General features: G+C 43.3%; 1 protein-coding gene across 1 annotated transcript; it reads left to right on the plus strand.

Annotated features, from left to right (window-relative positions):
- The first annotated feature begins 297 nt into the window (after window positions 1–297).
- LOC311107908 (tetraspanin-7-like) lies at window positions 298–9,266 on the plus strand. The gene is made up of 8 exons (XM_084150509.1): window positions 298–496; window positions 4,344–4,532; window positions 4,640–4,714; window positions 4,992–5,087; window positions 5,474–5,629; window positions 5,843–5,926; window positions 6,114–6,198; window positions 6,812–9,266. Exons 1-7 carry the CDS (start codon window positions 410–412, stop codon window positions 6,180–6,182), a joined length of 756 nt encoding a protein of 251 aa, XP_084006635.1. The 5' UTR covers window positions 298–409; the 3' UTR covers window positions 6,183–6,198; window positions 6,812–9,266.
- Window positions 9,267–12,444: the final 3,178 nt, after the last annotated feature.

The following is a 12,444-nucleotide window of genomic DNA, read 5'->3' on the forward strand; positions in this document are numbered from 1 at the left end:
GGTCTTTACCTCATGAAACCACTAGATACACTAGTAGTGTTTTAGCCAACCGGCACCAGTAGGAATGTTTTATGAAAATGTAATTTTTGTGACTAATAATATATTGTATGGCATTTGTATCAGTCATGTGTTAGGCCTACTGTCATACGCCTTATCCGATTTAACTGAAGTTTCCTCTGAGAATAATAAAGTTATTCTATTCTATTGTAGAAAATCATCAATAAAAGTGAAATATTTTTCAATTTTATTTTTCCTCACGGGCAAGTGAATCTGGATCAGTGACGACACTTCCCTTCTCCTTGGATTCTGTTTTTGTCGAGAAAAGTTTTCCAGCAGGGCGCTTTGGAAGTTTTTTTTCTCTTTGCAACAACGATACTTTTTGACTGACAAGTTCTGCGAAATAGACATCATGTCTCCCCCATCAAGAAGGCTTCAAACGAAGCCTGTGATTACATGTCTCAAGACCTTTCTTATTTCTTACAGTCTCATATTTTGGGTAAGTATTTACATGTAACTAACGGATGCAAGCAAGCTACCGTAACAATGGGCTAAGTTAGCGGCGATGCCAACAGGCAACATATCCAACCATTTGGCATTTACAAAGGAATAACGTTAGGCTACGGCTGACAGAAAGGACTCTAATGATTTTAAAATAGAACATCTCATCAAAAATAATTTCCCCGTGATATAGCACGACAACACTGGTATAAAATAATCACATTTTTTTATATTACCGACGCCTCGAACTAATTCACATTATTAATTTGCAAACGCTGTCTGTAAAAGTTGTGCCGCTACCACAGTTAGTTATTATGTTGCAATAAGCTTTCCTCCGAGAGCGACAAACAAGGCGATATTTTTCTGTTGAGTATTGCAGCCCGCGAGCAGAGGTTACATTTGGATTGTTGACGTTGATTGCGGGGCTCATGTAACTGTGTTTTTCCACCCAGCTAGGGCTCGTGTAGCCCTTGATCATGACTCTCAGTTCCATTACATTACACATACGTTGGAGGAAGGCGTCTTCTGTCCGGGGGAGTTTTGTTGAGAGCCCAGACGCTCGGTCTGAACATTAACACGTGTCGCTTGCGGTACGGTTTGGGAAGCATATAGACCTTATCTTTCATATCCGCAAGAAATCATTTTCAAGAAAAAAAAACGTTAAATTGAAACACACATTTATAGGTTAAAGGTTAGTGTTCCCACATGGCCATATCTCCATGTTACAACTCCCGTTTACAGAAGACAGAGGGACCACCTGTGCTAATTAGCTACTGTATCTAGCATGAGCCGAACATCTGTGTAATGGAAGAAAGCCACCAGAAACGTGTCATCACCTGAAAAATACTCTCAGCAGCAACTGTGATGAAGTCGGATAAAATTGTCAACACTACGTTTATATTTTGCATTTGCGAAATTATTTTGAGGTGATATGAAAGTAAAGGGCTTTATGTTTCTAGAACCTTATCGCAATTGAGAATCGATTCACGTTCAGATGGAGTATTTGGCTGTTTTGGCTGCTAGAGCCAGTCTACCTCTGAAAATAACATGTAAGGGCCTTGGACCTTAAGGAGTAACAGCAGGCTCCTTTAGAGTACATCTTGGGCTAGGGCTTGAGCTGACATTCTTAGGCAAATTGGCAGATGTTGTAAACAGCTTTTCGAAATGGTTGTTGACTGAGAAACAACCTCAGGCATTCTTCCTAAATAATTATTATGAGCATAAACATCTATTTAACTGTACTTTTAGGTGAACATCTTTTTCTTTGTTTTTGCCAAGTTGACATTAAAGACCGTTAGCCAGCTTTTATTTTTCTAACAGCTTTCTTGATAAATCTAGTGAAAATTTGATTTCTCAATGCTGTTTCTTCAGTTTCCATTATTCTGTCTACGCCATTAATCGAACGTGGCTTTTTTTCTGGGTTCAAAGTTCATGATAACACATTTATCTATCTTGCTATATAGAAGGTGATGTGTATCATTCATGGCCCGATGGACTGATGACAGCACTCTGTGACGAATGACTCTGGTAGACAGAAGGGCAATACATTTACAAGGGAAGATGCTGAGCTCACTGATGTGAGACGTTGGGCAATTGGTTGTGGGGGAGATGTTTAAGTTCCATGTTGACTTTGCCTTCCATGTGAGAAAAATCAGTTGTAGGCCACTTATACCAACCTCAAAGCTTTTTCAGCTTTGTAAAGACTCCCGACAACAGTCACACTGAGCTGAATAAAATTGTTAGGTGCTCAAGGTGTATAATTAGGAGGGCTGTTTTTGCACCTTAAGTCTTGAGTTTGTGTCAAAGAACTAGGCCAAACCTCTTAAACATCCCCTTAGGGACCTGAGAGTGCATTCGGAAAGTATTCAGACCCCTTCCATTTTTCCACATTTTGTTACGTTACAGCCTTATTCTAAAATTGATTAAATTATTTTTTCCCCTCATCAAGCCACACACAATACCCCATAATGACAAAGCAAAAACAGGTTTTTAGAATTTTTAGCAAATGTATTAAAAGTTACAAAAACAGAAGTACCTTATTTACATAAGTATTCAGACCCTTTGCTATGAGACTCAAAATTGAGCTCAGGTGCATCCTGTTTCCATTGATCATTCTTGAGATGTTTCTACAACTTGATTGGAGTCCACCTGTGGTAAATTCAATTGATTGGACATGATTTGGAAAGGCACACACCTGTCTATATACGGTGCCACAGTTAACGGGGCATGTCAGAGCAAAAACTAAGCCATGAGGTCGAAGGAATTGTCCGTAGAGCTCCGAGACAGGATTGTGTCGAGGCACAGATCTGGGGAAGGGTACCAAAACATTTCTGCAGCATTGAAGGTCCCCAAGAACACAGTGGCCTCCACCATTTTTTTTCTTACCCCCTTTTTCTCCGTAATTTCGATCTTGTTTCATCACTGCAACTCCCCAGTGGGCTCGGGAGGCAAAGGTCGAGTCATGCGTCCTCCGAAACGTGACCCGCCATACCATGCTTCTTAACACCCGCCCGCTTAACCCGGAAGCCAGCCGCACCAATGTGTCGGAGGAAAGACCGTTCAACTGACGACTGAGGTCAGCCTGCAGGTGCCCGGCCCGCCACAGGGAATCGCTAGAGCGCGATGAGCCAAGTAAAGCCCCCCCGGGTCTGTAGTGACGCCTTAGACCGCTGCACCACTCAGGAGGCCCATGGCCTCCATCATTCTTAAATGGAAGAAGTTTGGAACCACCAAGACTCTTCCTAGAGCTGGCCGCCTGGCCAAACTGAGCAATCGGGGGAGAAGGGCCTTGGTCAGGGAGGTGACCAAGAACCCGATGGTCACTCTGACAGAGCTCCAGAGTTCCTTTGTGGAGATGGGAGAACCTTCTAGAAGGACAACCATCTCTGCAGCACTCCACCAATCAGACATTTATGGTAGAGTGGCCAGACAGAAGCCACTCCTCAGTAAAAGGCACATGACTGCCCGCTTGGAGTTTGCTAAAAGGCACCTAAAGGACTCTCAGACCATGAGAAACAAGATTCTGGGGTCTGATGAAACCAAGATTGAACTCTGGCCTGAATGCCAAGCGACACATCTGGAGGACATCCGGCACCATCACTATGGTGAAGCATGGTGGTGGCAGCATCATGCTGTGGGGATGTTTTTCAGCGGCAGGGACTCTGAGACTAGTCAGGATCGAGGGAAAGATGAACGGAGCAAAGTACAGAGAGATCCTTGATGAAAATCTGCTCCAGAGTGCTCAAGACCTCAGGTTCACCTTCCAACAGGACAACGACACTAAGCACACAGCCAAGACAACGCAGGAGTGGCTTCGAGACAAGTCTCCGAATGTCCTTGAGTGGCCCAGCCAGAGCCCAGACTTGAACCAGATCTAACATCTCTGGAGAGACCTGAAAATAGCTGTGCAGCGACGCTCCCCATCCAACCTGACAGAGCTTGAGAGGATCTGCAGAGAAGAATGGGAGAAACTCCCCAAATACAGGTGTGCCAAGCTTGTAGCGTCATACCCAAGAAGTCTTGAGGCTGTAATCGCTGCCAAAGGTGCTTCAACAAAGTAAAGGGTCTGAATGCTTATGTAAATGTGATATTACAGTTGTACAATTTTAATACGTTTGTAAAAATTTCTAAACCTGTTTTTGCTTTGTCATTATGGGGTATTGTGTGTGCACTCTATCATATATGCCATTTAGCAGATGCTTTTATCCAAAGCCACTTAGTCATGCGTGCATACATTTTACATATGGGTGGTCCCAGGAATTGAACCCACTACCATTTTGTTATAAGAGCCATGCTCTACCAACTGAGCTACAAAGGACCAGCTGAATGTCTGCGCTTTCTTTCAGTTTACAGGGGTTATCCTTCTGGCTGTTGGAGTATGGGGGAAAGTGAGCCTGGAAGCTTATTTCCAGCTGGCCTCTGACAATAGCACCAATGCGCCATTTGTCCTCATCGGGACTGGCGCCATCATCGTAATTTTTGGCCTGTTTGGTTGCTTCGCTACATGCCGCGGTAGCCCATGGATGCTAAAACTGGTCAGTTGCACTGTGAAGGGTTACATTTTGTATTTGCACATTTTCCTCAAATGTTTCTAGTCTTTGCTTGAATGTAAATTGATGAGTTTGTTTTGTTCCCCTCTCAGTATGCCATGTTCCTGATTCTGGTGTTCTTAGCCGAGTTTGTGGCTGGCATCTCTGGCTTCTTATTCAGACATGAGGTGAGATATTTTTAATGAGAAGTGCTTCCACATCCAACAATTTACCAGGTGCTGGGATACAAAAACCTGTGTGCGCTGAGGTATACTCCCATATAGATTATTGCAATGTTTCTGACTAGAAGGACTACGAAGACCTTCTGGTCGAAATGTTGCAATAAACTATATGGGAGTATACATCAATGTGTGGGTACTTTATGAGGTGACTTGCAATACACTTGCCATTACTATAGGATTCAGTTGGCCACAAATCAAACCCAATTCCTTTTGTTTATTGCAGATAAAGGCTGTATTAGGTGATGCCTATAAAGACGCTGTGACAAACTACAATACCACAGACTCCAAAAGCTCTGCAGTTGACACCATCCAGAGGACTGTAAGTGGTATTATGTTATTCAATGCGTAGCCTCATTCTATCTGGTTCCTTTGCAAAGACCACAAAACATTCTGTTTATAGAAGTGGCTTTTAACATCATTTTATCAGAGACCCTGCAGAAGTGTTGCTATAAATAACTTCTACAGTACAGATGGTCACGACCTGCCATCTTTTTTTGTTGTTGAGTTGCATAGATCTTGTTGGTATACGATTGTATTAGGTTATGGTCTTTATTTTACATTATTAAATAACTTATTGATGTACAATAGAACCACCTTTTAACATTATTTGATTTGCCCATTTGGCTAAGTCAACCATAGAATTAGGAATTAGAAGTCAACATTGTTATTTCCTCTTGATAATTAGTAAATTTGTGTTTTGTGCAGTTGCACTGCTGTGGAGTGGATAGTTACAAGGACTGGAACACGACAAAGTACTTCAAAGACAATGGCATCCCTGTCAGCTGTTGCAAAGAGAATTCGGTCTGCTCTGTCGAGAACCTCAAGGACCTTGACAAGGCTCGTGACGTGGTGTATGACACGGTGAGAGCACTGCCGCATATCATTATCAATTATATCACACAGAATTATGTCAGAGCTTTCTGTCTCTGGTTAGCTAAGTTCAGACCCTGCTTTGAGTCATAGTTTGTAAGTATTTTAGATCAAGTGTTTGCCAATCAGTAGGCGTAATGAACAGCTATAACCTTAAGGAACCATATTAAAAAGTTTATTTTCCTTCTGCTTAACATGTTTTAGGGCTGCTTCTCACTGGTGACCATTTTGATGGAGTCTAACCTGGGAATCATTGCAGGGATATCTTTTGGAATTGCATTCTTCCAGGTACATCAATTGACAGGCTGCTTACAGTAGGCATAATCCCTATGGGGGAAAAAAGATACAATAATGTTATTACCAGTAACATGGATCTTGAAATGTTGTGCAATCATCAAGAAAATGCTAGATGTAACCTTTTTGTCAATTTTTTTGTTCACATCCTAATTGAAACTCTGTTTAACTTTCTGCCTAGCTCATTGGGGTTTTCTTGTCCTGCTGCTTGTCTCGATACATCACCAACAACCAGTATGAGATGGTCTAGCAGTGTCCTTCCACAGGTAGTACCCTATATGGACTAGTGGTGTGGGATCCCATCCCATGCCTCATTGTTTTCGCATAGAAAGTCATGTCTTAGGAGTGCTCAAAATGTTGATTCCTGTGTAGCTCAGTTGTTAGAGCGTGGCAAGCGCCAGGGTTATGGGTTCGATTCCCATGGGGAACCAGTATGAAAAAAGTATTAAAATGTATGCACTCACTACTGTAAGTTTGGATAAGAGCATCTGCTAAATGATTCAAATGTAAAAATGTATATGATTACATTGTCATACAGGACATGACACTGGAACCCCTGTACTTGGTTTGGTCACTTAAGTTTCTGTGTATCAACTTCTTGATTCTGCCACTACTGAAGAGAGCATTTTCATGAAAGGAAATGCCCACTTCGGCACATCAGAAATGGTATTCATTACCTAGGAAGGTGATCATGTAAATTCAAACATCATGTGGAAATGTAGTACAGTGTATCAATATTATGCTCAACAGTTGAGTAAGACCAGTGGCTGAAATCCCCAACCTGATGTAACATTGATTATTGATGCACCATAAAAGTCATGGAAATGTTCATGACTACAACCCATCTAACAACATGTCATTTGTCTTTTTTCTTTGCAGGTCACTGATGGGCAGCTCATGATGCAAAGGGAACTTGCATATTTTTTATCCTTCGTATACGTGTAATGGTTATCTATGTCATTTTAGAATAACCTCTTGCTGATATAAAAACAAAAAAACAGACTTTCACTTTTCAATGGCAAACAGACTGAAGGAAAAAAGTTATTGGACACCATAAGGGATCTATTTCTGCAATTCTGTCATCAATGGGATAAAGCTTTGTCTTGCTAAGACTAGTGGATTACAGTTTATTGTGCTTAAATGTTAATTTGGGATTCACAGACTTTATCAATGGCATATTTCTCATTTGATTCATGTCTGTTTGATGCTATTATATATGACATATTGAAATTGATTTGGTGAGCTTCGACCAAATATTAATGTATACGTTAAACGTTCTCATATTCATGAAATTTTTCATCATAACGGCAGCCCTCATATTGCTGTTATATTTACATTTTAGTAATTTAGCAGACGCTCTTATCCAGAGCAACTTACAGAAGCAATTAGGGTTAAGTGCCTTGCTTGAGGGCACATCGCATCTTGTGTGTTAAAGTAATCTTTCTGTAGCCTGTTATTTTCAAGATTGGCATTACAATATTATAAGCTGGTGACTCATTAGACCATCTCGAACACCACAGTAATTTACACTGGAAAACCTCCAGCAATCCATCCATCTCTTCTGTGGAGACTGGGAGAAAAGTACTCAAAGTTGCCATTGTGAGAGTAGAGGAATGGATTGAATGCTGTTGACACTTGGTTAATAGAGAATATACAAATTATACACCACCATGATTTAGTGTGACCGTGAAGGCATTTTATAAAGGGGTTTTCTTTATTTTTACTATTTTCTACATTGTAGAATAATAGTGAAGACATCAAAACAATGAAATAACACATGGAATCATGTAGTAACCAAAAAAGTCTTAAACAAAACAAAATATATTTGAGATTCTTCAAATAGCCATCCTTGCCTTGATGACAGCTTTGCACACTCTTGGCATTCTCTCAACCAGCTTCACCTAGATTGCTTTTCCAACAGTCTTGAAGGAGTTCCCACATATGCTGAGCACTTGTTGGCTGCTTTTCCTTCACTCTGTGGTCCGACTCATCCCAAACCATCTCAATTGGGTTGAGGTCGGGGGATTGTGGAGGCCAGGTCATCTGATGCAGCACTCCATCCCTCTCCTTCTTGGTGAAATAGCCCTTACACAGCCTGGAGGTGTGTTGGGTCATTGTCCTATTGAAAAACAAATGATAGGCCCACTAAGCCCAAACCAGATGGGATGGCGTTTCACTGCAAAATGCTGTGGTAGCCATGCTGGTTTAGTGTGCCTTGAATTCTAAATAAATCAGTGTCACCAGCAAAGCACCATAACACCACCACCTCCATGCTTTACGGTGGGAAATACACATGCTGAGATCATCCGTTCACCCGCACGTGTCTCATAAAGACACGGCGGTTGGAACCAAAAATCTCCAATTTGGACTCCAGACCAAAGGACAAATATCCACTGGTCTAATGTCCATTGCTCGTGTTTCTTGGCCCAACCAAGTCTCTTCTTCTTATTGGTGTCCTTTAGTAGTGGTTTCTTTGCAGCATTTCGACCATGAAGGCCTGATTCACACGGTCTCCTCTGAACAGTTGATGTTGAGATGTGTCTGTTACTTGAACTCTGTGAAGCATTTATTTGGGCTGCAATTTCTGAGGCTGGTAACTCTAATGAATGTGTCCTCTGCAGCAGAGGTAACTCTGGGTCTTCCATTCCTGTGGCGGGGCTCATGAGAGCCAGTTAAGTTTCATCATAGCGCTTGGTGGTTTTTGCGACTGCACTTGAAGAAACGTTCAAAGTTCTTGAAATGTTCCGTATTGACTGACCTTCATGTCTTAAAGTAATGATGGGACTGTCGTTTCTCTTTGCTTATTTGAGCTCTTTCTTGCCATAATATGGACTTGGTCTTTTACCAAATAGGGCTATCTTCTGTATCCCCCCCCCACTACCTTGTCACAACACAACTGATTGGCTCAAACGCATTAAGAAGGAAATAAATTCCACAAATTAACTTTTAAGAAGGCACACCTGTTAATTGAAATGCATTCCAGGTGACTACCTCATGAAGCTGGTTGAGAGAATGCCAAGAGTGTGAAAAGCTGTCATCAAGGCAAAGGGTGACTATTTGAAGAATCTCAAATATATTTTGATTTGTTTAAGACTTTTTTGGTTACTACATGATTCCATATGTGTTATTTCATAGTTTTGATGTATTCCCTATTATTCTAAAATGTATAAAATAGTAAAAATAAAGAAACTGAGTAGGTGTTCTAAAACATTTGACAGGTAGTGTATAATCCTCAAAATATAATAATTGTCAGTGTTAATGGTTGTTCATTTGTGGAAAAAGCATGTAAAATACTTGACAAAAATAAAGATGCCTAACTTCATTTTTAAAACAACTGGGTCGCACTCAAATGAGATTGTTTTATAGGCCTACCTTGTTTATATATTGACTGAAAAGGCATGACAATTGCATTCACCTGGTGTGTATTCATTATCGAAACCGTTTACCGTTTAACAACCAAACAGAAGCAAACAGCAAAACAAGAGTTTCTTTTGGACAAATTCAGGTAGGTCCCGCACCGTTTTGTTCCGTTTTACGTATTGCAACAGAGTCGGCGTAATGAATACTACACTAGGAACCAAACAGAACTAAATGGAGAGGGCCTACCTGACTGTCCAATAGAAAACTAATTTGCATTGCAAAAAGTGTTCTGTTGTGTGCAGCTGCAGGCGAGTCTATTTGGCCACGAGGGGCGAGATTCTCACCCAGAAATCACATCACCTGAAAACTTAACATGGCAATTTCACCACTTTAACCAGATTTTCATTATCTCTAGCACATTACCAGTGTTTACATATGTGAAAACAGCGCATTTCTATGTTTTGTAGAAAAAAATATAACGTTTAAAAGAAACTTTTTGCAGGTTTTGAAAAATGTCTATCCTTCCCTCTGATGTCACAGATAAGCATTTTTTAGAACCTTAACGATCATAGAAACACGCTGTTTTCACACATGTAGACACTGGTTTGGTGCTGGAGATAATGAATCTGAAAAGTGGCGGAATTACCCTTTAAGAACCGCCCTTCAGTCTGTGGTATGTGTGGTGGGGAAATGGCGGAGGCATTGGCAAGTATATCGGTGGGACAGGACCAGTTCAGCTGTCCAATCGGTTTGGACCTCATGAGGGATCCAGTGCCTACCTCAGTTACTGCATGAGCTGTGTTACACACTGCTGGAATGAAGAATCAAAACAGTGTCTATGTAATGTGTTGAATTTCATGTCGTCTATTTACACAAAATCTGAATAGTTCCCATGCCTGATATTACTGTACATTCCTTTTGTTGTTGTGTTAGAAATTGCGTAATTCAAATCTTGTATTGGAATAAGAATCAAGAGATCTTCAATCCAAGCTTAATTTATTATATGCAAAATGTATGTATGATAAGTATGAAGGTTCGTATATACGGGTCCACTGAAATACCACGCAGGGCACTCAGTTAACTGATCCATTGTTCTAAGTTCTTCTTCAAATACTCTGACAGAAAGCCTCCACTTCTTCTGTTGGCCAACCAGAGCAAAGGACTGAGTGTGGTCCAGACTCCATTTCAGCCAATCCGTTCCATTTGTTGCCAGGCATAGTTGCTATGATAATAACCTGCGGAGTCAGCACCGAAAATACACAAATCCACTGTAGCCATGTTCAAGGACAGTTTCTTCAATTCCGGTCCTGGAGGGCCAAAACACTTCTGTTTTTTATTTCTACCTGGGTCATTAATTGCACTCACCTGGTGTCCCAGGTCTGAATTAGCCCCTGATTAGAAGGAGAGGATGAAAAACAGAGGTGTTTCGGCCCTCCAGGACCGGAATTGAAGAACCCTGTCCTAGAATGAGCACACCAGGAGATTTTCCACCCCCAAAAGCTATTTTCAGAGCTCAATGCCAATGCTCCTCCATGACGGCTGTGGACTCCCACGACTTATGTTTAGTGTGTTTGGGCTCACAGCACGCCAAGGAGGGCATCAGCAATCCCCCTAATTGCACCAGCTGCGCCCTCCTTTCTTTAAAGGAGAGGAAGCGGCGCTGGGCGTTTTTTAGGGAGGATATCCCCTTGGCGGATGTGCTCTCAGTGCTAGCCTCAGCCTCTGAGGCATCATCTGAGGGCGCCGACTGAGGATGACAGGGAGAATGGGGAAGAGATGGATATTCCACTGGAACAATCCGTCCCTCTGACCCAGACTTTCAAGACCCCCTTTCCAGTGGAGAGTGAGAGGTCTTGTAGCTCCCTGGGCGATGACAACACAGGCTCTGAGAGATCAGTAGCCCTGTCCTTCGCAGCGGCCTCTCTGCGCTCAGACTTTCCTGGGCTCATTGAGCGGGCTGCCAAACGACTAGAGATAGCGCTGCCCCCCATTCCCCCCGCTGCGGAAGTGGATATGATGGAGGGCGGACCCTATTCTCGGCCGAGAAGGGCGGCTGAGCCATTGGTTCCAGCCATGCCCTCTCTCAGCAAATTCGTTGAGGGCTCATGGGAGGCACCTTTAGCGGCGCGTTCGTCAGCTAAAGCGTACTGCCCATTCACTAGAGTGGAAGGAAGGGAGATGGCTGCCAAGGGAATCCCCAGGCTCGAGAGCGCCATGGCGGCGTATCTAGTGCCGGGTTCGAGTCCCTGGCCCTCCTCCAAAAAAGCCACTTTGCCAACACAAAAGGACAGACTCACAGCGCAGCTGGCAGAGAAGTCCTTCACGTTGGGAGCCCAAGCTATAGCAGCAGCTAACAATATTGCCTTCCTCGCGGCCTCTCTGTCCTGTTTAACAACGGGTAGAACTGAGCTCACGAGTGAGGAGGTGGAAGAGGCGTCTAGAATATCTGGCACTATTCTTCACCAAACTCAGGCGTCGGCTGTATGTGCGGGGAGGTCCATGGCCACTTCGGTGGTCACGGAGCGACACCTCTGGCTGTCTTTGACGGCCATGAAGGAGACCGACAAAGCGTCACTGCTCAACGCCCCCCCTCTCTGACGACGGTCTCCTCGGAGTCGCCGTCAAAGAGGCGACGGAGCATTTTGCAAAGTTGGACGTGGAAAAGAAACAGCTGGCAAGACACCTGCCATGAGCAGGGAAGTCTAGCCACACGCCACAGAAGCCGTCTACCTCCAACGCCCCCAGTAGAGTAGGATCTACAGCGAGGCGGCGTGCCAGGCGTCAGACGTCAGCCGCGAGCAGCAGGCAAGTGGGCCCCGCCCCCACAACAGCAACCGTGGCGACGACAATTCCACCGGCAAGGGAGGTGATCACGACGTCGACCTGGAAGCACCCTAAGGGGGCGCATACGAGGCGATGTCAATGACGGGACGAGGGGGAGAGAATGGGAGCTGGCTCGGCGCGTGGTACGACTGAGCCCACTATTCCCCCCCACCCTTCTGTTCAGGGTATGGAGGAGACTGTTTGTTTTGATGTGTTTAATAAAGAGTTGGCTCCCATTGACATTGTCACAAGAGAGCCCTTTTTCCATAACACGTCTGAGAACGTTCAGAGTACTTCACGCCCTATGTCTCTCCCCCACCACTCTGAGT

Source organism: Coregonus lavaretus (genome assembly GCF_964263955.1).
Source record: "Coregonus lavaretus genome assembly, chromosome: 32".
Taxonomy (NCBI): domain Eukaryota; kingdom Metazoa; phylum Chordata; class Actinopteri; order Salmoniformes; family Salmonidae; genus Coregonus; species Coregonus lavaretus.

Excerpts from the sequence above, each read along its gene's own strand:
- LOC311107908 (XM_084150509.1), top strand. The coding sequence starts at position 410 with ATGTCTCCCCCATCAAGAAGGCTTCAAACGAAGCCTGTGATTACATGT. Across the intron at positions 4,533-4,639 it reads GCCCATGGATGCTAAAACTG|TATGCCATGTTCCTGATTCT; the intron begins GTCAGTTGCACT and ends TTCCCCTCTCAG. Across the intron at positions 5,630-5,842 it reads GTGACGTGGTGTATGACACG|GGCTGCTTCTCACTGGTGAC; the intron begins GTGAGAGCACTG and ends AACATGTTTTAG.